At 44.0% G+C, this 27,896-nt stretch overlaps 1 protein-coding gene across 16 annotated transcripts in view; it reads right to left on the bottom strand.

Moving 5' to 3' along the window:
* Window positions 1-27,896, bottom strand: part of KCNMA1 (potassium calcium-activated channel subfamily M alpha 1) — a 711,960-nt gene that overhangs the window by 56,729 nt on the left and 627,335 nt on the right. For all 16 annotated transcript variants that reach the window (XM_032491958.1, XM_032491957.1, XM_032491943.1 and 13 more), the window contains 3 exons: window positions 26,050-26,173; window positions 21,835-22,059; window positions 18,065-18,257 (listed from right to left, as the gene is read on the bottom strand). In XM_032491958.1, coding sequence (XP_032347849.1) covers window positions 18,065-18,257; window positions 21,835-22,059; window positions 26,050-26,173 — 542 coding nt within the window. The remainder of the gene's footprint in view (window positions 1-18,064; window positions 18,258-21,834; window positions 22,060-26,049; window positions 26,174-27,896) is intronic.

Raw genomic sequence — 27,896 nt, forward strand, 5'->3', positions numbered from 1 at the left:
GTAGGGGGAAGGACACAGAGAAGATCCATCATTTTATTATGTATTTAAAAGGATCCAAGACCCTTTTCCCAGGTAAGAACAAATCATCCCCAGAGCTCCTGGCTAAGGGGCAAAATTACTTTCTTTGGGAGGAAAAGAGGTAAAGGAGGGAGGCCAGGCGCCACCATAGTTTAGCTGGAGCAGCCTGAGCCCCACTCGGCCAGTAGCAATATGAGATTGGGTCATTCCACCTAAACATCAGGGCTCCTGCTGTAACCAACTGGCACAGAGTGGATGTGTGTGAGGTCTTCTTCCAGTGAGCTGTCTGAGGCCTCGCCTCCCTGCTTCCTAGGGAAGCTCCACTGTGTGGTCCCACACTGGCCTGTCCAAGGAGGGAAAATTCAAGTGGTCACTGTCAATTGGCCCCCGTTCTTCCTCAACAACTCTGTATGTAGGCTTTGGAAGACTCCCTCACCTGGACTGCTCACTTCCCAAAGGTGTCTTGGTTTCTACCATCATCCACTTTCCACGCCTATCTACTGACAAGCAGAATCAATAGTAACTCTGGCTGCTAGGTACAAATGGATAACCTTACCTTGCTAATTGTTATTTCGGGGGACCAAATGAAAGAAAATGGTAAAACTATCCAATATTGATAGTAAGAAAAGTGACTAATGTTGCTTGATCTCTAACTACACCCTAGGTACTAAGTACCTTACATCCATTCATTCAGGGCTGCCATGTATGGTTGCCAAGGTCAGGCACTGTTTAATAGCTCATCTAAGTGGGCCCCACTCATATCATGGACATGGTATATTTGCATATTTATTACAATATTTTTTCCTAGGAGGTGATAGAAAAGCATACTGTTCAAACATAATCAGTATATCATAAGGATTTTTCAACAGATGGAAGTAAATTGTCTCAAGAAAGGAGTGACTTTTTCTGACTCACCTGAAGGTATGTATGGACTAAAGAAAGCCCTATATCTCATTTACTTCTCACCAAAATTTGATACCATGTGCAAGCAGTATTGTCAATGATAAAACTGAGGCACAGAGAGGTTAAATACTCTGCCCAGATCTAACAGGTAGCAAAGCTGGCATTCAAACTTAAGTTAGTTCCAGAGTCCTCACGTGCCGTGGTTAAACTTGACAGCAAAATGCTATTTCTAAAGCCTTTGATATTTTGTAAAACTACTCTGCAGTCGTCTTCTTGGAATCACACACCCCCCCTCATGATACTTAGGTGGGGCCACTTCAGGGATGAAGAAATGAAATCAGAGTGTTTATCCAAAGTCAAATACCACATGATCGACATAAGTGGGATTTAAAACTTTGTTGGTTGACCCTACATGACGGAGTCGTCCCTCTGACAGCCCCATTTGTGATTCACCATCATTAAGCAGAGCAACAGAACCCAGCTGCTGAACCCTGCCCAGGTGATGGAGCATCTTGCCTGTCTGCTGCTGAGAAGAGAGAGCGTCCACCTCCACGTGGCCAGGGAAGCTCGGAGGGACCATTCAACGCTCCCTGGAGCAGAAAGCAGAGATGTTTCTTCTGCTTTTTTATAGAGGTCCCAAGTTAATAGGGACCTCATCTACAATCATTTCCTTTGACACCCTGAGATCCTTAAGCCCCTCAGCTATGTCATTAGTAGACATGAGCCAAGTACTCTGTCGTGAATAAACTTTGCCTTTCCCGCTTTGGTGCCTTTCTTCACTCAGCCCCAGTCCTTTCCATCTGTCTATCACCCTTTTACTTATAATAATCAAACCTATTTTCAATTTCGACTCCACAAACTCTGGAGCAACCCCCACCTCTGGATCATTGCAACCCAAAGCAACTTCTCCCTTCTCATAACACCCTGTGTGGTGACATCCATGTGGCACTTAGAACAACCCGCAGAAATTCTTACAGGATGTAACAAGATGCTTAATGACTACTATGCTGCTTTTCTTGAATTAGGGGGAATAATTTCCCCCACAACATTCCACGAAGTATAACTGAAGTCCTTAAGGGGCATTCATACCCTTAAATATTCTCTCAATCCAGAACTCAAGTCATTTATACGTCAGTTGCCTTCTTTATAGGGCTATTTTTAAGAAAGGAAATCAAGGTTTTTAGGACTTCACATGATGGTTTGCCTATAAAAGGATGGGTAAAGACAAACATACAGTGGACGGCTGGCTGGGCTCATCTGCTAGCATGGGGCATGCCTGCTATTTTCACAGCACATGGATTCATTCATGCCTCAGAAAATTACAAATGCCCCACACCATGCATTTTGCTAGGTACTCTGGAATGTTCCAGACCCCACATTGTTAAATATGTGAATTCAAGTTGCACCATACAACTTACTTTATATGTCCGTCACCTCTGCCTGCAGATCCCATTAGTACCATGAGGGCACGGACCGTGGAAGGAGCAGGGACTAATCTCAGGCATAGGGTATAAACCAAACTGACGCTCAGGAAAAGAAGGGCTGATTCGTATCTAGAATCCCATCAGGAGCCTTAGAGAGTCCGTGGGATGACGGGACTTCTTTCACTGTCCTCTGATCACACAACCGCACTTTCCTCCCACAGGACTGTTTATTGGGACCATTTTTCTGAGTGTAACATACAGCCTGAAATCTTCAGCTTTGAGGGCTAGAGTGGTCTGTTCATTCTCTGCCTTCCATGGAAACTTCCACCAGGAAAGCGAGATGAGTAGATAAAACCTGGAAACATCTTATGTTTCTGAACAAAAGAAAGCAATTTCTGGGTCTCAAACTTGACACCCTCTTTATGACAGCTCCAGAATCAAACCTCTATTAACAAGGGAAAAAAGCTCAAACAATTATACTGTGGCAGCTAAGCAGAACTCTTCATACTTCTCTTAACTCTGCTCTTGTCTGTCCAGTTGCTGTGGCAAGGAAGTCAGAGACCAAGAGGATCCCAGTGTCTCTAATTGTTGGGGTGAGGAGAGCCAGAGACCCACAAAACGGGGGATGCACAGAGACAAGAACATTCAAAACAAACTCAACCATTGATTGCAAGAAGCAGTTTGAGGGGGGAGGGTATAGCTCAGTAGTAGAGTGTATGCTTAGCATGCACAAGGTCCTGGGTTCAATCTCCAGTATCTCCATTAAAACAAAAAAAACCTAATACCCACCCCCAAATTTTTTTAAACGTTGAAAAATAAATATTTAATTAAAAGAGAAGAAGAAGCAGTTTGAGAGTTTGACATGCCTTGAGTGCTTCCATTTCCCTGAACATTTGTCCCCTGGGGAGGTTCCCAGGACCCTTAAAAGCGGATGTCTAGATTCAGGCCTGTTCTCCTCAGAATAACACTTGTTCTCTTTTATGGGGCAGACAGACATGGTGAGAAAAGCACAGGATTTGGAATCAGACAGTTTGGGGAGCTGAGCAATCTATCAGGCTTTGGGCAAGTTGCTGAATTTTCCTGAGCCTCAGCTTTCTCATCTGTACAATGGACACAAATAACCTCTGCCTGAGGAGGTGATTGGAGACATTACATGAGATATTGTCTACAAATGTGCCTGGTGCCTGACTCACCTGGGGAAAAAAAAAAGGAAATATCATTTTTTAAAAGGAGTATGAACTAGGCACTTGAGTTCTGAGCAGCCAAGCAGCCTGACGCTGGGACGATGGCTCAGCACATCCCCAACACCATGCCACATCTGCTTTCTGTGTCTGAAGCTAAGCTTTCCTTTCACTGTGACTGTCTCAAGCAGGGCACAGCCTGAGCGGGGAAGTGAATCTCTTTTTTGTGGGCAGCTGGAAGGAAAGGCAGAGCTGTCCATTTTTACTTTCTCTTCCTCACATCCGCTCCTCGAGTTAGGCCCCTGATTACGGAGGGTCTAAACGCCTCCACAGGGTCAGAAAGTAGTCCAGGTTCCTCGATCTCTTGTTACAGCCTCTGGTGGTGGTGGTGGTTTTTCCTTGTTTCCTTCACTGGGAATCTATTACCAGAAGAGTCAATGGCTGGCTTCAGAGGGTCTCTCCTGTGGTGAAATACGCTACGAAGGAAAAAAAACCCTCCCAAGTTGAAGTGACTTAGAAAACGTCTGCAGTGGCTGCTGTGCTGAAATGCCTCTGCACCGCCCTGCTGAGCTCCGTCTCGTGATGTCCGCAGAAGAAACGGGACAGGGCAGTCCCCTTTCTGTGCTTGAGACCCGCTCGGAGCCCTTGGCCAGCTTTTCTTTATTGTTTAGTAAGTTCTTCTAATGAAATGTACTACTCTTACTATAGAGGACTCAAAATAAGATCTAAATCACAAACCAATAAAAAGAAAATGATTGGGCTGGGTATCTAAAGTTACTACCTAGAGGCTACTCCAGTGTGGTATTTATAAATCTCTAAACAGTTAAGTATAATTGTCTTCCTGGTTTTTGGGACAGAAGCCAAACAGCCGTTTCAGTTACAATGGAAGAAAAATATTTTAGCACTGAGCTGTGTTCGTTGGGTGGCTGTAAAGAGAAATGGCTTCTCCCCCACCACCCTTTTAGAATTGAGAGAGAATACTGTGGTAACGAAATGTTATATGAGAGCAGCTGAAAAAAAGGCTTCTCTGATTTCAAGGAGGGGGCAGGTGTGTGATGATACGTGTAGAGGTAGGTTTGCAAGCAAGAGCAGCCTGGTGTGTGGGGTGGGGGTGGGGGCGAGGCTTGGGGGAGAATCCTGGGAAGGGCAGGTGTTGAGGGGTGACATGGGAGTTGAAGATGGGGGTGGTCTGTCAAATTAATGGAAAAGCCAGATGTGCAGCTGCTCACTCCCATGCAGACTGTTCCCCCATCTTAGACACAAAGACCATGTCATTCTGGAGGGACGTGAAAGTTTCCATTAAAAGACCCCTTATGACCCCAATTCTCCCAATCAGCATGGCCCTCCCTCCAGAGTCAGAATGTAGATTATCGAAAACACAGCTCTCCTTGTCATCAAAATCGAGACAATACCCTAGATTCTCAGTTATAAAGGACCACAGAACTCATCTCATCCAATTCCCCACCCCGATCACAAAGATCATGCCGAGAACTTTCCTTTGGCGAACAGTCACACAGTGAGAGGATGCTCACTGTATTTTTAGGCAGCCCGTTCTGTTCTAGACGTTCCTTTCTTATGTGGGATTAAAACCTGTTTCTCCTTTATCACTTGCTATCGGTGCTGGTTTTGTCCAATGTAGCAGAAGATTAAATGGCCCTTTGGATCCCCAAGCCCTGTTCTCTTAACCACTAGACAAGTGACACGCAGTCCAAGCACGTCCCAGTTCTGGTCGTCTCCTTGGCAGCACTCCCTGTTTGTCAATTCCTTCCCTCAAATCTTCATCACTCTCAACACACTCCCTCTCAGACGGGCCAGGATGAAGCAATCACTGCTCCAAATAAATTACACTTCCATCAGCAAGGTTTATCCAGCCTGTCTTGAGTAATTATTCGAAACTTAATGCTCAGTGGCCTTCACTCCATTTCATCCTATGGGTTTTGTCCCAAAGTTCCAGTTTAGGAAGGTCCTTTTGAATCCTGATTCCTGCTGTCCAATATAATTGAGAGAACTTAACCCACATGATCTCCCCCATACATAACACAGAAGTCTCATTTTCTTAAATTTTTTTTTACATTTTTTATTGAGTTATAATCAGTTTACAATGTTGTGTCAATTTCCCGTGTAGAGCACAATTTTTCAGTTACACATGAACATACATATATTCATTGTCACATTTTTTTTTTTGCTGTGAGCTACCACAAGATCTTGTATATATTTCCCTGTGTTATACAGCATAATCTTGTTTATCTATTCTGCATATGCCTGTCAGTATCTACAAATTTCAAGCTCCCAGTCTGTCCCTTCCCACCGCCCTCCTCCTTGGCAACCACAAGTTTGTATTCTATGTCTATGAGTCTGTTTCTGTTTTGTATTTATGTTCTTTTCTTTTCTTATTCCACATATGAGCGATCTCATATGATATTTTTCTTTCTCTTTCTGCTTACTTCACTTAGAATGACATTCTCCAGGAGCATCCATGTTGCTGCAAATAGTGTTATGTTGTTGGTTTTTATGGCTCAGTAGTATTCCATTATATAAATATACCACAGCTTCTTTATCCAGTCATCTGTTGATGGACATTTAGGCTGTCTCCATGTCTTGGCTATTGCAAATAGTGCTGCTATGAACATTGGGGTGCAGGTGTCTTTTTGAAGTAGGGTTCCTTCTGGATACACACCCAGGACTGGGATTCCTGGGTCATATGGTAAGTCTATTCCTAGTCTTTTGAGGAGTCTCCATACTGTTTTCCACAGTGGCTGCACCAAACTGCATTCCTACCAGCAGTGTAGGAGGGTTCCCTTTTCTCCACAGCCTCTCCAGTATTTGTCATTTGTGGACTTTTGAATGATGGCTATTCTGACTGGTGTGAGGTGATACCTCATTGTAGTTTTGATTTGTATTTCTCTGATAATTAGTGATATTGAGCATTTTTTCATGTGCCTATTGATCATTTGAATTTCTTCCTTGGAAAATTGCTTGTTTAGGTCTTCTGCCCATTTTTGGATTGGGTTGTTTGTTTTTTTCTTATTAAATCGTATGAGCTGCTTATATATTCTGGAGATCAAGCCCCTGTCGGTTTCCTCTTTCGCAAAAAATTTCTCCCATTCTGTAGATTGTCGTTTTGTTTTACTTATGGTTTCCTTTGCTGTGCAGAAGCTTGTAAGTTTAATTAGGTCCCATTTGTTTATTCTTGCTTTTATTTCTATTGCTTGGGTAGACTGTCCTAGGAGAACATTTTTGAGATGTATGTGAAATAATGTTTTGCCTATATTTTCTTCTAGGAGGTTTATTTTATCTTGTTTTATGTATAAGTCTTTGACCCATTTTGAGTTGATTTTTGTGTATGGTGTAAGGGAGTGTTCTAGCTTCAATGATTTACATACTGCTGTCCAGTTTTCCCAACACCATTTGCTGAAGAGACTGTCTTTATTCCATTGTATATTCTTTCCTCTTTTGTCAAAGATTAGATGAACAAAAGTTTGTGGGTTCATTTCTGGGCTCTCTATTCTGTTCCATTGGTCCATATGTCTGTTTTTGTACCAATACCATGCTGTCTTGATGACTGTAGCCTGAAGTCTGGGAGAGTTATTTCTCCAGCCTCTTTCTTTTTCTTCAGTAATGCTTTGGCAATTCTAGGTCTTTTGTGGTTCCATATAAATTTTATTATGATTTGTTCTAGTTCTGTGACATATGTCCTGGGTAATTTGATAGGGATTGCATTAAATCTGCAGATTGCCTTGGGCAGTATGACCATTTTAACAGTATTGATTCTTCCAATCCAGGAGCATGGGATATCTTTCCATTTTTTAAAGTCTTCTTTAATTTCCTTCATCAATGGTTTATAGTTTTCTGTGTACAATTCTTTCCCCTCCTTGGTTAGATTTATTCCTAGGCATTTTATTACTTTGGGTGCTATTTTAAAGGGGATTGTTTCTTTACTCTCTTTTTCTATTGATTCATCATTAGTATAAAGAAATGCCACTGATTTTTGAACGTTAATCTTGTAACCTGCTACCTTGCTGAATTCTTCAGTCAGCTCTAGCAGTTTTTGTGTGGACCTTTTAGGATTTTCTATATATAGTATCATGTCATCTGCATATAGTGACACTTTTACCTCTTCTTTTCCAATTTGGATCCCTTTTATTTCTCTCTCTTGCCTGATTGCTGTGGCTAGGACTTCCAAGACTATGTTGAATAGGAGTGGTGATAGTGGGCAACCTTGTCTTGTCCCAGATTTAAGTGTGAAGCTTTTGAGTTTTTCACCGTTGAGTACTATGCTGGCTATAGGTTTGTCATATATAGCTTTTATGATGTTGAGATATGTTCCCTCTATACCCACTTTGGTGAGAGTTTTAATCATAAATGGGTGTTGAATTTTATCAAATGCTTTTTCTGCATCTATTGAGATGATCATGTGGTTTTTGTCCTTTGTCTTGTTGATGTGATGTATTACATTGATGGATTTGCATATGTTGAACCACCCTTGTGTCCCTGGTATGAACCCCACTTGGTCATGATGTATAATCTTTTTTATGTGCTGTTGGATTCTATTTGCTAATATTTTGGTGAGGATTTTTGCATCTATGTTCATCAGTGATATTGGCCTGTAATTCTCATTTCTGGTAGTGTCTTTGCCTGGTTTTGGTATCAGGGTGATGGTCGCTTCATAGAATGAGTTTGGGAGTATTCCCTCCTTTTCATTCTTCTGGAAGAGTTTGAGAAGGACTGGTATGAGTTCTTCTTTGTATGTTTGGTAGAATTCCCCAGTGAAGCTGTCTGGTCCTGGATTTTTATTTGTGGGGAGTTTTTTTTTTTTTTTTTTTTTTTTCTAATTCGATTTCATTTCTAGTGATCGGTTTGTTCAAGTGGTCAGTTTCTTCTTGATTCAGTCTTGGTGGACTGTATGTTTCCAGAAACTTGTCCATCTCCTCTAGGTTATTGGTTCCATATAGTTTTTCATAATATTCTCATATGATATTCTGTATTTCTGTGTTATTTGTTCTGATTTCTCCATTTTCCTTTCTTATTTTGCTTATTTGTGCTCTCTCTTTTTTCTTCTTTGTGAGTTTGGCCAGAGGCTTGTCAATTTTATTTACTTTTTCAAAAAACCAGCTTTTGGTTTGATTGATTTTTTTTCTGTTTTTTTAAAATCTCAATTTTATTTGTTTCCTCCCTGATCTTTATTATTTCCTTCTGTTGACTTTTGGGGTTTTTTTTAGAAGTCCCATTTTATTCTCTGGAACAGTAACAGCTACCTCAGACTTTAGGAAGTACCCTATGCCCCCAGTTAGTGCTGTCTCTCCAAGGACTAGAGCCGTACTTCCAAAGAAAAATGTCATTTCTTACTCGAGGCTCTTAACTTTTGTTGAAACGCAGACAAAGGAGAGCATCTGCTTATATGTGGACTTCATTTAGTGTAACTGTGCCTGAGGGTCATGAAGGGCTGGAGGGACACTGGAGTGTGTGTGTGTGTGTGTGTGTGTGCACCTGCTGGTGTGTTTATGTAAGTCTGCTATAATCTTTTAAACTTGTGGCTACAAAGAGGCATAAAATCTAGAACAATAAATTTAGAGAAGGTGAGGAAAATCAGGCAGTGGGTATCTGTCCCAAGACAGGCTCCCCTCTTCCCAGGGCCACTGGGAACTCAGTTCAGCTTGTGGTTCCTCAGCTTCTACCAATGGTTCAATGGTTCCCTCTGACCTTTCTAAGACACTTCTCAGACTTGTGCCTTTCAACTCTCTTTCCTCAACCTCTCCCCTGAGGTTCTCCTCTGCTGCCAGACCATGAGCAGTGGGGCAGGTCTCTAACTGTGACCCTCTCCTGGATTCAGGACTTCATTTCCACCGTGTTCTCCTGAAAGGTCCCCATGTACTGCCTTTCATGCCCACCTGGATTTTCCACCAAGTCCATGTGGAAATGAACCATCACCAGAACCCAACACAACCAACATGCTTTCTCCTGCAGCCAGTACCTCCTCCCTGCAGGCCTCTTCCAGTGAGCGGCCACTGTCCTCCATCACAGGGAAGAAAGCTCACATTCACGCAGTCTGTTTTACATCCACTCACCTCACACTAGAACCTCTCATTCTTTTTCCAGTTCACAGTTCCCCATCTCCTCCTGGATAACCACGGTTCCTACCCAGTGCACCTGCATCCTCTTCTTTACTACCCCAAACAGTGCTTCACAGGGCTGCCGGATCAATCTCCCTAAAGTGCAGGTCTGATCCCATCAGCCTCCTGCTTTGAAATCTTCCATAGCTCCCCAGTGCCTACTGAATGATTTACAGCTTCCTAACTCAGAGTCATAAAAAATTATTTACAGCTTCCTAACTGAAAAAAAAATCCTCAGTGCCTAGCATGCACTGTAGCCTTATGTCTCCCTGCTGCCTTATACACACACTGTATTCCCACCAAACTATGCTCACTGCTGTCCCTCATTCACATCCCCATGAACCTCTGCCCCCTGACTTCTGTTCTCTCTGACTGTAGCCGGTCCCGTTTGTTTCCATCCTGCTGAAATCCTGTCCATTTTTTTTTCAGAATGTCTCTCACATGCACTCTCTTTCTCTTTCTGTCCCAGTGTTACCCTCCAGAGACGGTCATTCCCTCACAGTGATACAGCAGCACTCTGAAGCAGAGTTAGATATATTGCTGCAAGGACTGGGAACGTGGTCCATGACCCCTGACTCCCCGGCAGTGCCTGCCTTGCACAGTCTGGGCACATGGCAGATGCTTAATAAATATTCATGGGATTGGATCGACACCTTCAGGATAGGATAGCATGAAGCAGATGAATGCAGAGCATGGAACAGGAAAGGGAACGAGAGAGGAAACTTAACACCAACACCCAAATTTAGTCCAGGCTTTGAAATGCACATGCTCCTATCTTTTTGAAGAGACCCAGACACTGGGAGGAGCATGCTGATGGCTTTGGAGGTGAGTAACATTGGTGTTTGATATCTGTGAAGTGTGGATCTCAGCCCTGTTGCCTTTCAAAAGCTATGGTCAAGAAGAAGTCTTGTCCACTGGAATTTGACACAACACTGTAAAGTGATTATAAATCAATAAAAAATTAAAAATAAAAAAATAAAGAAGAAGTCTTGTCCACTGGGCAACTAATACCCTTTACTTATCACCTTGAGACTTATGACAGAGACAAGATGACCAATATATCCAGCTGGGCAGGGAACACAGCCTGGTTCCCTGCTGCATCCCCCTACCACTTTTCTTCAGTTAAGGATTTTCAGTCTTGGGAAAGCTAATGACCATCCAAAACATATGAAAGGAAGAAGGCAGACCAACAGGTTGAGACAACAGAATTGTCCTAAAGAAGTAAAATGGTTTCAAGTTTAGGATTCTCAGGAAACCAGGAAACCCTGGTTAAAATGATTACTTAACTTTTCTAAGCCTCAGTTTCCTCCTCTTTACAATCAAAATAGGAAACTTCTCACCTCATACACCTCCTCTGAGGGCCAGCTTGGGCAGTGGTTCTCTACCCTGGCTGCATCTGGGGATCACCAGGGAGCTTAGAAAACCCCTGATGCCCAGTTTGTACCCCGGACCAGCTAAATCACAACAGCTACGGTGCAACCCAGGCACTGATATTTTCAACATTTCCCCGGTGATTATAATGTGCAGCCAAGAGTGAAAACCAGTGACCTAAGTAATGCCTATTGTCTTGGTTAGCAAAATGCCTACCACATACTGCCGACTATGCAGGAAACATTCATGAAGCATTATTGTTACAGTTGGTGGTGGTGGTGATGGTGGTGCTGATGGTGGTGATGGTGGTGATCTGATGGGCTTTGCTTTGGGCTCAGAGTTTTCATGGAGAATTGTTTTCAGTGTAACATCAGCAACCTCTGCTCTGGCTCTGCAAGGAGTATTTCATCTCTGAGGTGATCACATACTCCTGTCTGATCAAACTTCCCACCCTTTGGCTCTCCTGCCCCTTGACTCCACATTCCTGTTCTTTGACCTCACAGAGATTTATTTCTTGCTTCATTTGTGGCCTTTTGGTTTATGAACCCCAACCCTGGGTTGATTTCTTCACCTACCATCTTAGACCCTGGGCCACTCAGTTTAATAATCTCTCAACAGCACCAAGGAATCCTTTGCCTCCTTCATATCTCCTTCCCAAGCTAAAGCCAATTTCTAATTTCTGTGCTTTTTCTACCAGGCATCACAGAGAGAGCTGCAGGGCTGTGCTGCCTGCGTTCATTACACCATCACAGTCCCAACCTCAGCTGGTCCTCACCCACACTCCTAGTGCTGTCCCCTAATGCCAGTCATCCCCTTCATGTTTTCCACGATGTCTGCTTTGAGCCTTTATCACCATCAGTTCCCTGTCCCAACTGTCCCACTCCCTTAACTCCTCAAGGAAAGCCAAATTGGTTGCATCATGGAGAAAGGCAGGAGACATCAGACTGAGCTTCCTCCAGTTTCATCCTCCCCATCCAGCCCTCTGTCTCAGTGTCATTCCTTCTCCTTTAGAAGGACACATCATCTCTCCTGCTTCTCCTTGTCTCCCTCTCTAACATTTAATAACTCTCTCCTAGAGCTCCAAACTTTTCCCCTCCATGGGGCTTCACCTTAGTCTACTATAGCCAACAGATACAGTGTATTTATCTCCACTCCAAGAACCAAAAGGAAATCCTTTCTTGGATGGGCTCCTCTGAAATATCCTATTCCTCTCCCTATCTGCAAGTAAAAGACTAATCTACGGTCTCTAATTCTCACCTCCCATTAATGCTTTAGTCCCCAGAATGCCAGATTTTACTGGCAACAAGTTACTCAGCTGCTCTTGTTAAGATTGTCAGCAACTTCCTGAGGGTCAAATGTGCTGTTGCCATTTTTAGGTCCTCATCTACTTGACTTTCCTGTAGTATCTGACAGTGCTAATCACTGTTTCCTTTCAAATCAGTTCATCCCAGCAAATTCTTATGGCATGCCAATTCTGTGTCAGGTCCTAAGCTAAAGGGACTGGGGACATGAAGACGAGCAAGATGAGAAAGAGTTCTTGCCTCTCAAAGAGCTCAGAGTCACTCAAGAAAAAACACACAGTGACAAATAATTAGGATATATTCTCGATTGCTACTCTGGAATTTATTCAACCCTTTTCTCCTTGACCTTCATACCACTCACTCCTACTCCCCTAAATCTTCGTCCTCAGTCCAGCCCCTCTCTCTTCCTCTGTTTGTCCCTTCAATGTTGATGTTTCCCAAGGTTCCACATTGCTCCCTTTTCTCCTAGTTGCCCTGCCTGTCTCCCTAGGAAATATCCACTCTCATGGCCTATACACTGTCCATCATCAATGACTTCCAAGTCTATGGCACCAAGCTAACTTTATCCCTGTAACCATATGTTCTTATTTCTTGCTGGATATTCTCCAGATAATTTCAACTGAAATGAATCAGGACCAAACTTTTTACCTTCTGCCCCAAGCCTGTTTCGCCTTCTGGGTCCTTTGCTTACTTAATCACTTTTACATCCACCCAGCGGCCAGTCTCAAAACTCATTCCCAATTTCTTATCCTTATTTATCCACACCTCCTTCCCATCAAGTAGTCTTCAATGGCTATTTTCTCTATTTCAAATCTATCTCACTTTCTGACTGGTCCTCACTACTGACATCACTAAAGCCATACTCTCAGCCCTCATCCCACTGCTGCCAATCCACTACAGTGGTCATCTTATATAGTTCATGCCACTATCTCTTTCCACCTCTAAGCCACGCTCATATCTTTGCCCATTATCTTTTTAAAAGATGGATCTAATCATCATCTTCCTTTTAATCCAAATCTTAGCAAGGCAATAAGCCTATGCTCTAGACCAACACTGTCCAATATGGTAGCCACTCTGTGTCCACAGTACTTGGCATATAAATCCTCACTCACTTATTCCTCTCTCCTTCCCTTAAGACTTACCCTTACTGAAAGGTTAAGAGGGAAGAAACTATAAATGCTCATTTCATAACTTGATATAAAAGCGTAATGACAAAAACTAACAACAGAACTACCACACGATCCAGCAATTCTACTCCTGAGTATATATCTGAAGAAAACAAAAATAGTAATTCAAAAAGATACATGTACTCCAGTGTTCACAGCAGCATTATTTAAAATAATCAAGATATGGAAGCAACCTAAGTGTGCATCAATAGATGAATGGACAGAAGATGTGATACACACACACACACACACACACACACACACACACACACACACAAATACTATTCAGCCATAAGAGAATGAAATTCTGCCACTTGCAACAACATGACAGACCTAGAAGGTATCATGCTTAGTTAAATAAGTCAGACAGAGAAAGACAAATACTGTATGTTATCACTTATATGTGGAATCTAAAAGAAAATATAACAAGTGAATGTATATAATAAAATGGAAACAGACTCCCAGCAATTGAGAACAAACTGGTGGTTACCAGTGGGGAGAGGGGAGGGAAAGGGGCAGGATAGAACTAGGGGATTGAGAGACACAAACTACTATGTATAAAATATAGAATATACTGTACAGACAAGGAATAAGCCAACATTTTATAATAACTTTAAATGAAGCATAATCTATAAAAATACTGAATCAAAGAGCTCAGAACCCTGTTGTACACCTGAAACTAATATAACATTGTAAATCAACAACCTATCAATAAAAAAAGCATATTGGGAAATGCAATTGTATGATCCTTCCTTTCAGGTACTGACTTGACGGCTCTCTGAGAATAGACTTTGCTTCCCTCTGCTCACCCTCCCTTCCAAGATCAGACTCAGTTCTTGTCTTTTAGAACCACAGGGAGAGAGTCTGGCAAGAGCCACTGTTGTACCAGCTGATTTAAATTGAAATGTTTTCCCCAGATAAATGTGTGCTAAATAATACACCAGCTCTCCAGCCAAAGGGAAGTGACAGGCGCTCTGTAAATAGAGGCACTTAGTTGCTGGTAAAGAGCTGTGAAGTGGTTCTGAGCTGATGTTTGCTGACCAGCAAGAAGCGACTTCACCTGCTTTATGTAATTGTCACTGCAGTCTTGCCTGCTGTATATTAAAACTGCATCTCATAGACCCAACTGTCACATTGGATATACCGTCCAGCATGGTGTACGCCACCTTTCTCTGTAATTCTTTTTGACAACCAGCCATCACATCTTAGATCTTTTCAGAAAGTATCTAGTCCAGAATCCCTAGGCTGGGCCAGTCCTGACACCATGTGGGCTGGAACAGTGACACCAAAAGGGAATGTGAAAAGAGGTTTTGTTAGTCTGGGAGACCAAATAACAAGCGGTGGCAAGTGTCCGAACACAAATCCCAGTGAAGCCTCTATCTCCTCAATGTTAAGATACACTTTCATGTTTCATTTCATTTTAGAACAACTTTCTCTAAGATTGCATGAATACTCTGACCCAAGAGCACACACATCTGTCCTGGGTCCGTATTTCTGTGCTGTGTTCTGGAGAGATGGTGACATAGCTCTCAAGACAAAACAAAGGAATGGGTTTTATAAAGACTACAGAACAAAAAGTGATGAAAGGCGAGGTGGCAGTGGCTAGAAATCTCTGTATTTATCACTCATGGGGAAGTTAGCTTTGTTCCCAAAAATGAAAAGAGCAATGTAAAATCCATTTTGGACTCAGTAGTTCCCACTTGGAGCTCGGCTGTGCCAAATGGCCAGAGGAAGGGTAACCAAAATATTTGAGGCCAATGGGCATTCCAGTTGGTCACGAGGGTCTCGAGGAAGGGGAGCAGCCTGGAAACTCAGCTTATCCCTCTGACCCCACAGGCTGGGATGAACCTGAGAAGTGGGCTGGACGGTGAGCCCCCAGAGGTGAGCTTACAATGCTCACCCGTCGGGGAGGAAGGGACTTTCCATGTTAATGGTCACCACTGGACCACTGCTTTTTGGAAGGTCAGAGTGTCACTAGACAGAGGGGTTGTATTAGAAACTGAGGACAAGAGAGGAGCAGACAGAGCAAGAAAACAAGGGGAAATAAGGGCTCAGTGGGTCTACAGCTTCGATGGTCTCTCATTGAGAGCCAAACAGAATGCTTGCTGGCTATGGCGGGTGGGGGGTGGGGGGGAATGCTCCATTCCAGTGCTGAACAGGAGTCTCTGAAAACCACCACTGGCCTCACAGTGCATCCTCTGCCTCTTCTGGGTGTGTGTGTGTGCGCACATAAGAAGCCCTTTTAAATGCAGGAGAAACAAGCTCCCTTTTCCCTTCTTCCTTCTCTCCCACTAAAACCTACTTGTCTTGCTTACTCCTGTGTTAAAAACAGTAAAGAAGGCTTTTGCGAACTGAGTATCTGAAGAGGGAAGGGGAAGCATTTTTACCAGTTTGGCCATCAAACAGGATCTGAGAGGCTGGGATAAGGTTTATGAGAGCTGGAAGGAACACGTATGTCAGATGCATGTGTAACTAAATTAGACACTGAGACTCTAATCTAGGACCTTGAAAATCGGGATTATTAAACTGGGAGGAAACAGGCACGCTGGGGAGAGGGAGTGTCTCCCTGCCCCCACTCGGTTCCATCTCCCCTGAAGGGAGCACTTCTGCTGCTTCCCTGTCTTTCCATTCCCTCTGCTAGTTCCTGCCCAGGGAAGGGGAGTGTCTTGGTCAGCATGTTCTCTGGACCCGGTTTTGTGAGCATGAGGATTTATCGTGCCTTAAAGCAGTGCACACGAGTCACCTGGCAACTCTGTTAGAATGCAGACACTAACCCGAGCTGGTAGGTCATGAGATTCTGCATTCCTAACAAGGTGCCTGGGTGATGCCCATGTTGGGGTGCGGCTGGGGAGACCACATTGAAGATCAACTACTTAAAGGCAGGAACCAACTGCTAGCTTGCCTTTTCCACCTCCTAGAAGGCCAGAGAACTGTTTCCTCCCACCCTTTGTCACCTCAGCTCCCTGAGCAGGCTGGGCAGGGGGCAGGGAAGAGTTTCGGCTCTCTCTTAGGGCCCCGACAAGACACGTTGCTCTGTCCTGCAGGCACAGCTGAGCAAATGGATCCCAAGATTTAGATGTGGGGGAGAGGCAGAGGAGTGGGGAGTCCAGAGGTCAAAACCAAGCTTCAGGCTGTATCAGCTACGGTTAGGTCAAGAATAGAAGCCACTCTATTAAGCCAAGCATGATGAAAATTAGAGGTTGACACAGCCCTGGGAAGGGCTGGGGGAGCAAAAGTCAAAGAGGCCACCATTAGCCATTTTACCTGCAACACTAAGGGGCAGGGTCTCCTGAACTTCACCAGAAGGGGCTGTGTGTCTCAAGACCCTCGGGGGAGCCCGCACCCCCATCTCCATCTCCAGCAGCAAAGCTACGGGTTCTCAACAGGTTCCCCTGAGAGCTGTTTTGACCCTCGCACCTGCACTCAGGGTCTGAGCTGCCTCCCAAGAATCAAGGTTCTCTTCTGCTTTCCAGATCTCACCCCAGTACCCCTCTCTCATCATTGGCAGACGCCTGCCCAGAACCAGGCAGGGAAGGGGATTCTAAGAACTATTGTTCCTGGCTTTGCTGCAATGTCGAGGGGACGTCGGAAGGAGGGGGTGGTGATGCTGAGTTGACAAATGATAACGGAGCCCTTGGGTCTAGGCTGCACGACCGATCGATTGAGCGGAGCGTCATCGTATCAATGCGATGGTGCATATCAGCCCAGAAGCTACAGCTCTCACAGGCTGTGCTCCCTCTGCCTTCGCTCCTGAGACCATGGTATTCAGGGCTCCACCAGGCACCCAACACCACCCATGACAATGATCCGACAGTTCACGGTGGGCCTACACAGACGCATTACTTGGAGGAAGATGGCTCCCATCCTGTCCTTGCCAAGGCCCTGAAGAGCGAGGTCATTTGTTACAGGGGTTTTGTGGTAACGTCTCTCTGAGAGCCGAGACAGCATCTTTACTCCCTGAGACACCTAGATGACATCTTTACTTGTAGCCATCTGCCCAGCATCCCAGAGCAAATGACAGGGACGATTGGGGCAGAGCACTGTGTCATCTAATGCTGCCGCGCCTCCTATAGAGAATGCATGGGCTGACAAGTGTCACCTCTCGCTAAATGACTTTTACCGTCCATACAGTGCCCACCCTCCAGAGACCACCATCCCTTGGGCAGCCTACAACACCCCTGCGCAGCTGAAACAATGGCAAAGCTCAAAATAGGTCAATGGCAAAAATACATACTGAGGAGGAACACTGGGAATCATTCAGACAGCATCATTTCAGGGCTCTGACACTTAGCTGGCAACCCTGGTGACAAAGCCACTGTTTGGGAAGGCTGAGAGGGTGGCGTTTTAAAGGCTGGGTGATTCTCAGGGAAGGTAGCCTATTGTGAGCGTGGGTGTTCAGGTCTCAAGCCCGCTTCCCGGGCTGGCAAGAAGAGGCGGCAGATGCCTCTTTGAAAGTCATCAGAGCCACCGCAGGTTTCCCTACCAGGCAGGCTGATGTGAGCCCCTTTGAATTACCAAGTGAAGGATATCCCTCTTGCCAGCCCCTGTCCCCCACAGGCACAGCAGAGAAGTATTACAGGCTGTCCTTACCTTGGGAATTAGCCTGCAAGACCCCGATGCTGTCATCAAACTGCATAGATTTGATGTTGAGTGACGCCAAGATGCATTCCTTGTCCTGCAGCGAAGTATCATCAATATTATTCTGATTGGCTGACAGGATAACGCACATGTCACAGAGGTTGATGTTGACGGCCCTTAAATCAGCCCGACTTAATGGCGTACCCTTTGGCATAGAAGAAAGAAAAAAAAAAAAAAGGAGAAGCAAAAATGAGACTGAGGGACGAGAGGGGAAGAGGGGAAAAAAAATAAAAACAAATTAAAGATGGAGCCAGAGCTTTGGGAAATTATTTAACAAGTATCTTTTTTATGCTTTGACATTAAGCTGGCCTAACCACGTTCAAGGGAATAGGAGCTGTGTGCTAATCTAAAGGGTAGTTGGTGCTGATGGCAGCATTTTAGGCTTGCTCTCAATACTCAATCAAGCTATTACTAACTAACGAGGGAGAGGAATAATGCCAGGGTTCTACATCTTCTTCCTGCCCGGAAATTGTCTTGATTTAAGTAACTGTCCTGTGGCAACCTCTGGCTTTCAGAATGTAATGAGGGAGTGGGTTTCAAATGCCTGTTTCTTTAATAGCAGGTCACTTTTGGCTTGAGCAAAAAAGACAGCAGCTCCAACTAGAATTTCCAAGGCCACCAAGGGGAAATAGGCAGGGAGAATGGTGTGATGAGGTGGGGCTGAAAGCACCGCTCAATTTGGAGGATGTGGGAGAGAGAGAAATTAACACCCATCTTGCAAAGGGGAAATGGAAAGGAGTCAAGCTTCAGGTCATATGATTTCATTGCATATTTTCAGCAAGAAAAAAATTAGGAAATTGCCTAATTGTCCAAGAATATAGGCATGGTTAAACACACAGTCAGATATAGAAACAATGGAAGTCTATGCAGCAGGTAACGAGGCTGAAAGGGTTCTCTGTGTAGGTATTGCCTTGGAAGGATCTCAGACAGAGGATTAAACGACAACAAACAAACAGGAAAAGCCAAGCTCTATACAACTCGAAAAGTATGATTTCATTTATGTAAAAAGAAATCCACGAACTAAAACTATATGTTTATGAATGTATTTATAAATGTATGTACATTCCGAGAGAAGGTTCAGGAAAAATACACACTAAACTAATAACAGTAATTACCCCTGGGAAGGAGAGTAAGATTGGGGGTGAAGGAAAAGTTTGTTTTTGACTTCATATGCTTCTGTTTTGTTTGATATTTTATAACAAGGACGTATTTGTATATTACTGGAGTAATTAAAAATAAATAAGCTAGTAAACAGACTTAAAAAAAATCCCACAACGACCAAAAACAGTGGAAAAAACCCCAGATGAAGGAGGTAATGACAGAGGCTGGGAATGCAGCCACTGGTAGAAAGAAGGGTTAGGGCCGGAGCAGGAGACCATGAGTCCTTGTGCTCCGTGTCCTCAGAAGGGGCCACGGCAGAACTCATCAGGTCATCCCACATCAGAGGGTCCCAGGGGCATCATTTTGGAGTTCATGGCCAGCCACCAGCCTCTTTGGACCTCCAGCCTAAATCCAGCTTCTGATTTGCCCTCATGGAGACTTGAGTGACTTTCAGTAGCCCTTGAGTGACCTTCAACTACACTGCCTGTGTAAGGAGAGGTGTGTCACCGGCCATGTATCTGTGACTGCCTTCCTCTCAGTCTCCCTCATGGAAACGGGGCTTTGAGAAGATTGGACCTGGCCGCAGAGATCAAGGCCATCAGCCCTCTTCTACAGCTTAGCGGCAGTCCTGGTTCTCACCTCAGCCTCCAAAATACTGCTGCAAAGTGGACTTACGGAGGAACAGGCACATCGTGCTACGGACTGGAAAGCTACTAGTTCCAGGCTGTGGAGCAGTATCTTTTGAGAAAAGCAGACATCTCCCCTCATTTCCTGGGGTCTTTTGGTACAAAATAAGTCTGACCAACTTCCTGAATCATTTCCTAAGCCCATTGCTTAAACCTCAACTGTCTACATCCATATTCTCTGAATTCTCACCTTGTAGGGAACCCAGCAGTCATTGTGATATAAGACAATCCCTGTGCAGCTATGCACACATGATTTCAAAACTCAAGAAATACAGACGACATACACAGAAACACCCTGTGTTTCTCCAGGCTGGCCCTATCTGTGCGGCCCTGTTTAAACAATGAAATTATGTGACGACAGAGGTGAAAGCCCATTTTGTACAAATACGTTGTGCTGGCAGGTGCTAATTTTGGAGGGTTTGAAAAGGCCCTGCAAATAGGAGAAGTTATTCATATAGGTGCAGGCGATGAGTGGATGTGTTCTAGGGCGTGCAGAAGGAAACACACACACACACCAAGCATGCACACATAGCAGCTATCACACACAGCCATCACACATACACACCACACACATACACACATACATAGACTCTTGTATCCCAGAAAAATAATGAGCTCTTTACAAAAGATTTTGAAACTCCAGTTCATTGTTCCCAAGGACCACGTGGAAGAGCCCGTGTAGGAAGATAAATAATCACAGAAATGTACATGTTTCTGAAATTAGCAAGGTGCGTATCTAGTTAGGCTCTTCTACGTGTGTGACTATTTGTTTTTCCGCAGGTAAAGATTTTTAACTCCATGTGTTCATTAAGGCAGTGAGTTTTGGGCCCAGCATCCAAAAGATATCTGTCTATATTTTTCTCACTTCTTTATATATTTATCATCTATTGTGTCAGGCATATGTTGAGTTACATGGTAGATACAAGGGGTATTACTTGTGGATAGATTCTTAGGTCTTCTTTATTGAATTATATTACCTTGCTTCTTCTTTTTCCATTTCTGAGGTTCTATAAGCAGATAACAGAAATAATGGATTTCTAGCTCCATAAGTGTGGAAAAATTTAGACTTCTTGAAATATAGAATCAAATTCATGTTCCTCAATAGAATCAAATTCATGTTCCTCAGTTTTAGGAATGTGAACTTCCAAGAAAAATATTTGGAGGGTAAGTGATATTTGTATGGGTTTGTGACCTGGAGAACCATGTCAAATGTTGAAATGTACAGCGCTCTACAATTATTTGAAAGTTTATAGAAAATAAACTGGTTAACGACTAGGAAGTAATTAGTTACATGACTCGCAGATCACGTGCCCCAGGTCCTCACGCTAAATTGTGGAGTCCCACATAGTTCCTTTTAGATTTGGGTCCTAGTGTTTTGTAATCAAGAACATCACATGCACACATACAACCTCATGAAAACCTTGCTGAGCTTCTAAATGACTGGGAGGTAGGGGCTGGCCACCAGGAGGGGTTGGGCTTTTGTACAGCAGAAATAAATAAAGAACTCTGTTAAATACATTCAGTTAAAAACAGAACATGGTAAAATAAGATTTCTCCAAACATTAATAATGTCATAAATAAAATGGTATAAATAGTTCTATATGTAAATTCTGCTGTAAGCATCATAATATTGCAAAGCACTGGGTTGAGGTAGGTAAGAGAGTGTTTAGACACTGATACGGTTAACACATTTGATACCAGCTAAACTCCATGCCTGATGAGCAACTGAACTTGGCTGCAAATTCCTTTTAATAAGGTCTCCCAGGGTTTGGATCTTCCTAGACAGAGCACAGGGGAAGGGCTGAGTCCTCAGGCCCATAACCAGACGAAGAAGCAGAGGCAGGATCAAAGCTACTGCTATTACATTCATCAGGGATTTTTCTTTTGTGAATGAAAAAGAAGAAAAAAGCATCAATTATGTGACCTTGGACTTACAGGCAATATGGACACCTTGGGGAAGTTATGAAGCGTCTCCCATTCCCGCTTGAGGTACTCAATGGAACCCACAAACACGATGTGCTTGAGCTCGTGGTAATGAAAGTTGCTGGCACGGAGTGGCATCACCAGGTTGCGGAGGCCAATCAGGGCTGAACTGACATCGCCAAAGATGCAAACCACGACGTGGCCACTCAGGACGGTCATGGCGGCTTCACTCCGAGTCTGCCAGAGGGAGAAGGCACATGCATTGGAGAGAAGACCTCAGGGGGCTGCGGTAAGGACTGAAAAATCATTATGTCAAATACCGAGGAAACACTGGCTGAGTGCTGACTCTGGGCTATTATTTTTTAATTTCTTCACTGTTATATACATGCCATATTTATTTATAATTTGAGTATGTGTGTATAAATTATTTTGTGTAATAAATATCTGTAAGCATATATTCACACATATCATTACCTTCTTTGAGAAAAGATTTAAGGAAGACATGTCATCCATACATACAAGCTGAAGATCTTTCATAATAATTTTCAGGAGGGAAAAATTAGAGGGAACAGCAATATTTATGTCATTTGGAAAAGGAAGTCTTAGTTTCCAGGAAATTGTTGATAACATGAGCTGCCTTTTCTGCCTCCCTTGCTGAGATGATGATAAAACAGTGCGACCCATGCAGGCCTTGGCATGAGAAATGAGTTTTAAATTCTAGACCCATCATCAGGACCTCCCAGTACATCACTGCATCAGTAGATAGCACTCGATGTCCTGAGCCAGGGGCTGGCAAACTATGGCCCACAGACCAAACCTGGCCCGCCACCTGCTTTTGTATGGCCAGTGAGCTAAGATTGGTTTTTACATTTGAAAATCGTTGGAAAAAGTCAAAAGAAGAATATTTCAGAACATGTGAAAATTAGATGAAATCCAAATTCCAAAAATATTGTGTTGCAACACAGCCAATCTTACTCATTTACGTATTCCCCGTGGTTGCTTTTACAAAAGCAGAGGTGATTAGTTGTGACAGAGACTGTACGGCCAACAAAACCTAAATTATTTATTGTATGACCCTTTACATAAAGTGTTAGCTGACTGCTGTCCACTGCTGCCCTGGGGTTTCCAGGGACAGGCCCGCAGTGGCCACCTATGTAAGTCGTTGGAGGAAGACTCCCAAGGAAGCACTAAACGGATCTAGAGACAAAACGGAAGAACAACAAGCCCATGTCTTCCCCTGACTCTAGGTCTGTATTTACAAAGGGGACAAATGAAAGAATAAAACCACCCCAGTTACAGCTTCCCAGGAAATGCAAATGCGCAGCCACTGCTCACTGTGTCAGCACAGAGAACAACACAGGAGGCCAGTCGTGGGCCTTTCTCTGCCTTTCTTTCTGGTCCGATGCCTCCCAGCTCGCCTTTCTTCCTCCCTGTCCACCCCCTGCGTGTCTGGATGGCCCCATGTGGTTTACAATGCTTTGGGGGAGGCATATTAATGTCCACCGCACATATCAAACCCTGCTCGATTTAATCCCTAGAATTGACCGGTGTATTGATCGTTTAAATGCCAATATTGCAATTCACGACAATGTCAGGGTTATTACAGTAACCCCCAAGGAGAGGAAGAAGCTACCTTTCACTCCCTGATCGTTAGAATAAAGCAGGGGCTGTCACCATTATTGGCTTCTCTCCGCCAACAGTACAGGGACACCTAAGACACAGGCTGTAAAAAATGTCTTATAAATGGTGACCAAGGAGGCCCTGCTGGGGAGTCACACCCCACATCACTGCTTCATGGATAAAACGTAGAGTTAGTTATCTTGGCTGCATGGAAGTGTGAGTGCCTGGGTACCACCAAGAGAGGGTCAACCAGACTGCAACATGCTGTGATGAGACTCCTAGTTATTTTTAATTGGCCAGGTCACCTGAGAGGCTAGCTCCCTTCGGCAAGCCTGAGGAATATAACCTGGGTCCAGAATACAGACTGGAAGTCTAGAATAGGAAGGTGGGGAAGGCTCCAGTTAGCAGTGGCCAAGGCACAGATGCTGACCTCAGGAGCTTGGATCTGGGGACCAAAACACCAATCCTTAGACCAGCCACAGCAATATCACCTGGACAACCTAGTAAGTGTCCCAGTTCTCGGGACTCAGCCCTGGGGGAGACTGAATCTGCCAGGTTTAAGACCCAAGAGAGAAACTACTTACGTGTGCACCTTGTCTTTCCTACACATCCTTTAAGGCCTAACCCACGTAGGGCCTAAATGGCTGTAAAACACTTCCAAACTCAACCTGTTTGTATCTAATACATACCTAAATACATACGAGGTTCCCTGACCACTTACACACATACTAGATTCGAACAGCACTTTGTGCCTCATAACACTTAGCTTTAAATATATTGTCTCATGGTCATTTCCTCAAGATTGCAGCCATCTCATATTTTCTGACCCCCCAAAGCAGTTAGTGTCCTGTGCCCAGAAAGCATCTTCATGGAGCTAGCTCTTCCGAGCATTCCCATCTGTGTGCCAGGGTTAATTTAGAAGGGGCTTTTGGGACCCCACTGTCTAAATAGCACCTCCTAGTCCATTTCTAGCCCATGACCCCACTTTATTTTCTTCATAGCACTTATCAATAACTGAAATGTTATTACATATTCTTTGTCTCCCTGGGTACCTTCTCTGTGCCCTCGCAAGACTACAAGCTCTATGAGCAAGTCACTGTCAGGGCTGTACTCCCAGCAGCAAGAAGAGTGCCTAACACGTAACAGGATTGCTATGAATGTTTTGTTAACTATGTTACTTTTCAGATCACAGAAGTAGTAACTCGTCTCACTAAACTCTTTCATGCCTGTAGGGGACTTGGAATGTCAGTTACCCACACACTCCTGAGGATTATGTAGGCAAGTCATTGAAACCCTGGATCCCCCAAATGCCAAGCCAGCCTTTAACCTGCCCCAGGTGGGTAACACCAGGCTGAGTTTACATCCCCAGAGGAACAAGTGGGGCAGATACAAGATTAGAAGGTAAACACATGACATGGTTTTGTGATTAAGAACCACTTGCACTCCATGGACAAGGGCTGTTTCTGAGAATTCTGCCTTTTCTGTCCTTCTGGCTGCACCTTTCACACCTCCCAGACAGCCTCCAGCACAATGCTGTATTGGCTCTTAATGCTTGAGTATAATTAAATTGAGAAAACACACACATTCAAATAAAACAGGGGAAAATCTAGCGGATTAGAGTATAAAGCCCTTCTGAGGAACTGGAATGGTCCTTTCTTAGGGAGGGCGGCCATGACATCAGAACTGATAGGATTTTCTTGGCTGACATAAAGGAGCAGGCCACAGTCATCTGGGGATTAGAAGGCACAAGGGAGAAAGAACCCTTCCATATGACTTCCTGATTATTAATCCATTTTTCATGGATTAACAAGACAATAAACAGTGGGAAAGCCTATGTAGGCATTAAAACCTAAAGCTGTTAATCGGACAAGTCTAAGGAGTAGAATGGATTGTTATCTATGCTGACATTCCTGGGACAGACCAGAGGAAGCTCACTGCTGCTACTGAGATGAGCCAACCATGAACCAGGGCTCTGAACCTCACTCTTCCCGAGGTGGACCACTGTCACCCTTGTTATCATCAGCAAATGTGATCTGCCTGCCTACAACCTGTGCTAAGAAGAATCACAAATGTGCAAGGCATTGTTATAAACAAACAACAATACAGGTAGCATTCAGATTTCTTCATGGTTAACAATACTAGTAGGTAAGTTTATTGAGTCATATGTTGGGTTTTAATCTTCACTACCAACCTATAGGTTAGGGTCATTCTCATCTCATTTGCTTACACATAAAAGAACTGAAGTGCAAAGTGGTCAAGTGACTTGTCCAAGGCCACACAGCTACTAATGGCACAGGCAGGCTCTGGCCCCAAAGCCACGTCCACAGGAATGATGGTACACACTGCCTCCCATGATGCCTTTCACACAGCATGTGATCACCCCCTATGGTAATAAGCCAATGAATATTCAGAGACTGAGAATTCCACTCTCAGTTCATGGTCTAATAAAGAGTTCTAGCTGCTTCAATGTATATCCTGAATACTAATTATCAAAAATAATTAGGACCAGGGGCTAACATCCCACCATCTAGCTAGGAAAACCTCATTCCTGGCAAGTGTAATTTGGGACAGAAGTGGATGGCATCAATTCTGCAATCTGTCACTCACCAGGATGACTTTCTCTATCTCCTTGGGTGCACACCAGTGAAACATCCCAGTAGAGTCATACTTCTTCACGTTGGAGTCCATGTTGTCAATCTGATCATTGCCGGGAATTAACAAGGGGTCATGCCTGGGGAGAAAAGGACAGGAAAACCTAAGTGGAAAATGTGATAAATTATACATGGAAAGTGCCCCCTGCGTTATATCTCAGAGGAGATGAAAGATGCAGAGGAAGTGGTTGTCACCGAAGGCCATTCTTTGGCTTGCAGAACCCAACCTCTGAAAGATAACTGCCCCCAAAACCACCAGGACATGCCGGTGACCTCTGTCAGGTAATAATTCTGCCTTTCTCTTCTGTTCCCCTTTTTCTAAGATGGACTTCACGTCATCGTGTGGATTTAGTCTCCCTTCTTACAGTTGTCTCACTCCTTCTTTTCTCATTTTACCAGCTATACAATCGCTGCAGGACACACGCACACGTGCACACCCCGAAGGGTAGTTATTAGCATTGGCAATGAAGAGGAAGGAATCGGAACAGAGCCTCATGCTGACTGACTGGCATGAGGATGGAAAGCCAATTACTTGCTCTTTCTGACTACAACTTCTGACGTGATGCTCTTCTCAGTAAAAGCTTTAACAGGCTGCACTTTAAATATTTTAGCAATTTGCCCAATCAGATTTTGCTCTCCCTGGCTGAAGCCCTTTAAAGATTCAGCAGCATGTCACTTCAGAGCAGACTGACTACCAAATGCCCACCTCTGGAATACATGATTTCAATGCTAAACAACACCCTCTCTCCTTGCCTTGACAACTGTATTTGCACGAACTGTCCAATGACGCGCTCCCCCCACCCCCACCGTCACCTCCCAGCTGCCACACTCCTTAGACAAGTGCCTCAAGCTCAGACGCATCTTAATAAACTTGTCTTGAATTCTCAGGGCGACGTGCATCCTCGCTTGCCTTGTTTACTGGTGGAAAAGAAACATGCTTCTATGGAGGCCTCCCCTCCAGTGGACTGGCAGCATCTCACCGACAACTTCAGGAATTACAATAGAACCAGGCAGCTCTAATGAGCTTGCAGCATGAGAAATATAATCCTGCATCCTGGCCCATGCCCCACTGTCTAGATTCCATCTCTGACAGTGACTCTGTAGCTCAGTGTTGAGGGAGGTATTTGGGTTTCTACAACAATGGCCGCATAAAATTAGGATAATGTCCCAGGCGTGGTCAGCTATCTGCTCAGTTGAGCTATTGTCCCTGAATAATACTGTCAATTCAAGACAGAAAATCTAAATTAGTTCAAATTCTGAAACATGACTGTAAAGTGATTTTTACCTCTTAAAGCACCTCTTTCAAGCATTAAAGGATGAGCTTTACTTAGTTCTTAGAATTTCTTCCTCTGAAATGTCTTTGATACTTCTCATTTGTATGTTCCGAACACAGGCAGTGGGACAGCAATCCTTCCTACATGGCCTATAGACCTAGAATTAAGCTTTCAGGATATCTACCCTGGCTTTCCTAATAGGCCTCCCAACCCCACTTAGGATAGGAAGCCTCTGTGTTTATTCACTCCTGAGAATTTTCTTGTAGGCGACACCAGATGACAAATTTCATGTGAGGCAATCCTGCAAAGTCACCATCACTGAACGTGCTAGATTACTGCAGGAACTGTCACGTCTGACCTTAAAAGGAGAAGAACAATCAGCTCGGGAATAGCATCTCAGTAGCTGGGTTACTGGGAAGTCTGGAGGTGTTGTAAACCACCAGGTCACCTTTCAAACACTGAGCTCAGTCAAAAATGCTAAAATAAAAGGGCAGTTACTGATAAGAATGGGTCACAGATCAGAACAAGA

The sequence above is a fragment of the Camelus ferus genome, chromosome 11 (assembly GCF_009834535.1).
Source record: "Camelus ferus isolate YT-003-E chromosome 11, BCGSAC_Cfer_1.0, whole genome shotgun sequence".
Lineage (NCBI taxonomy): Eukaryota > Metazoa > Chordata > Mammalia > Artiodactyla > Camelidae > Camelus > Camelus ferus.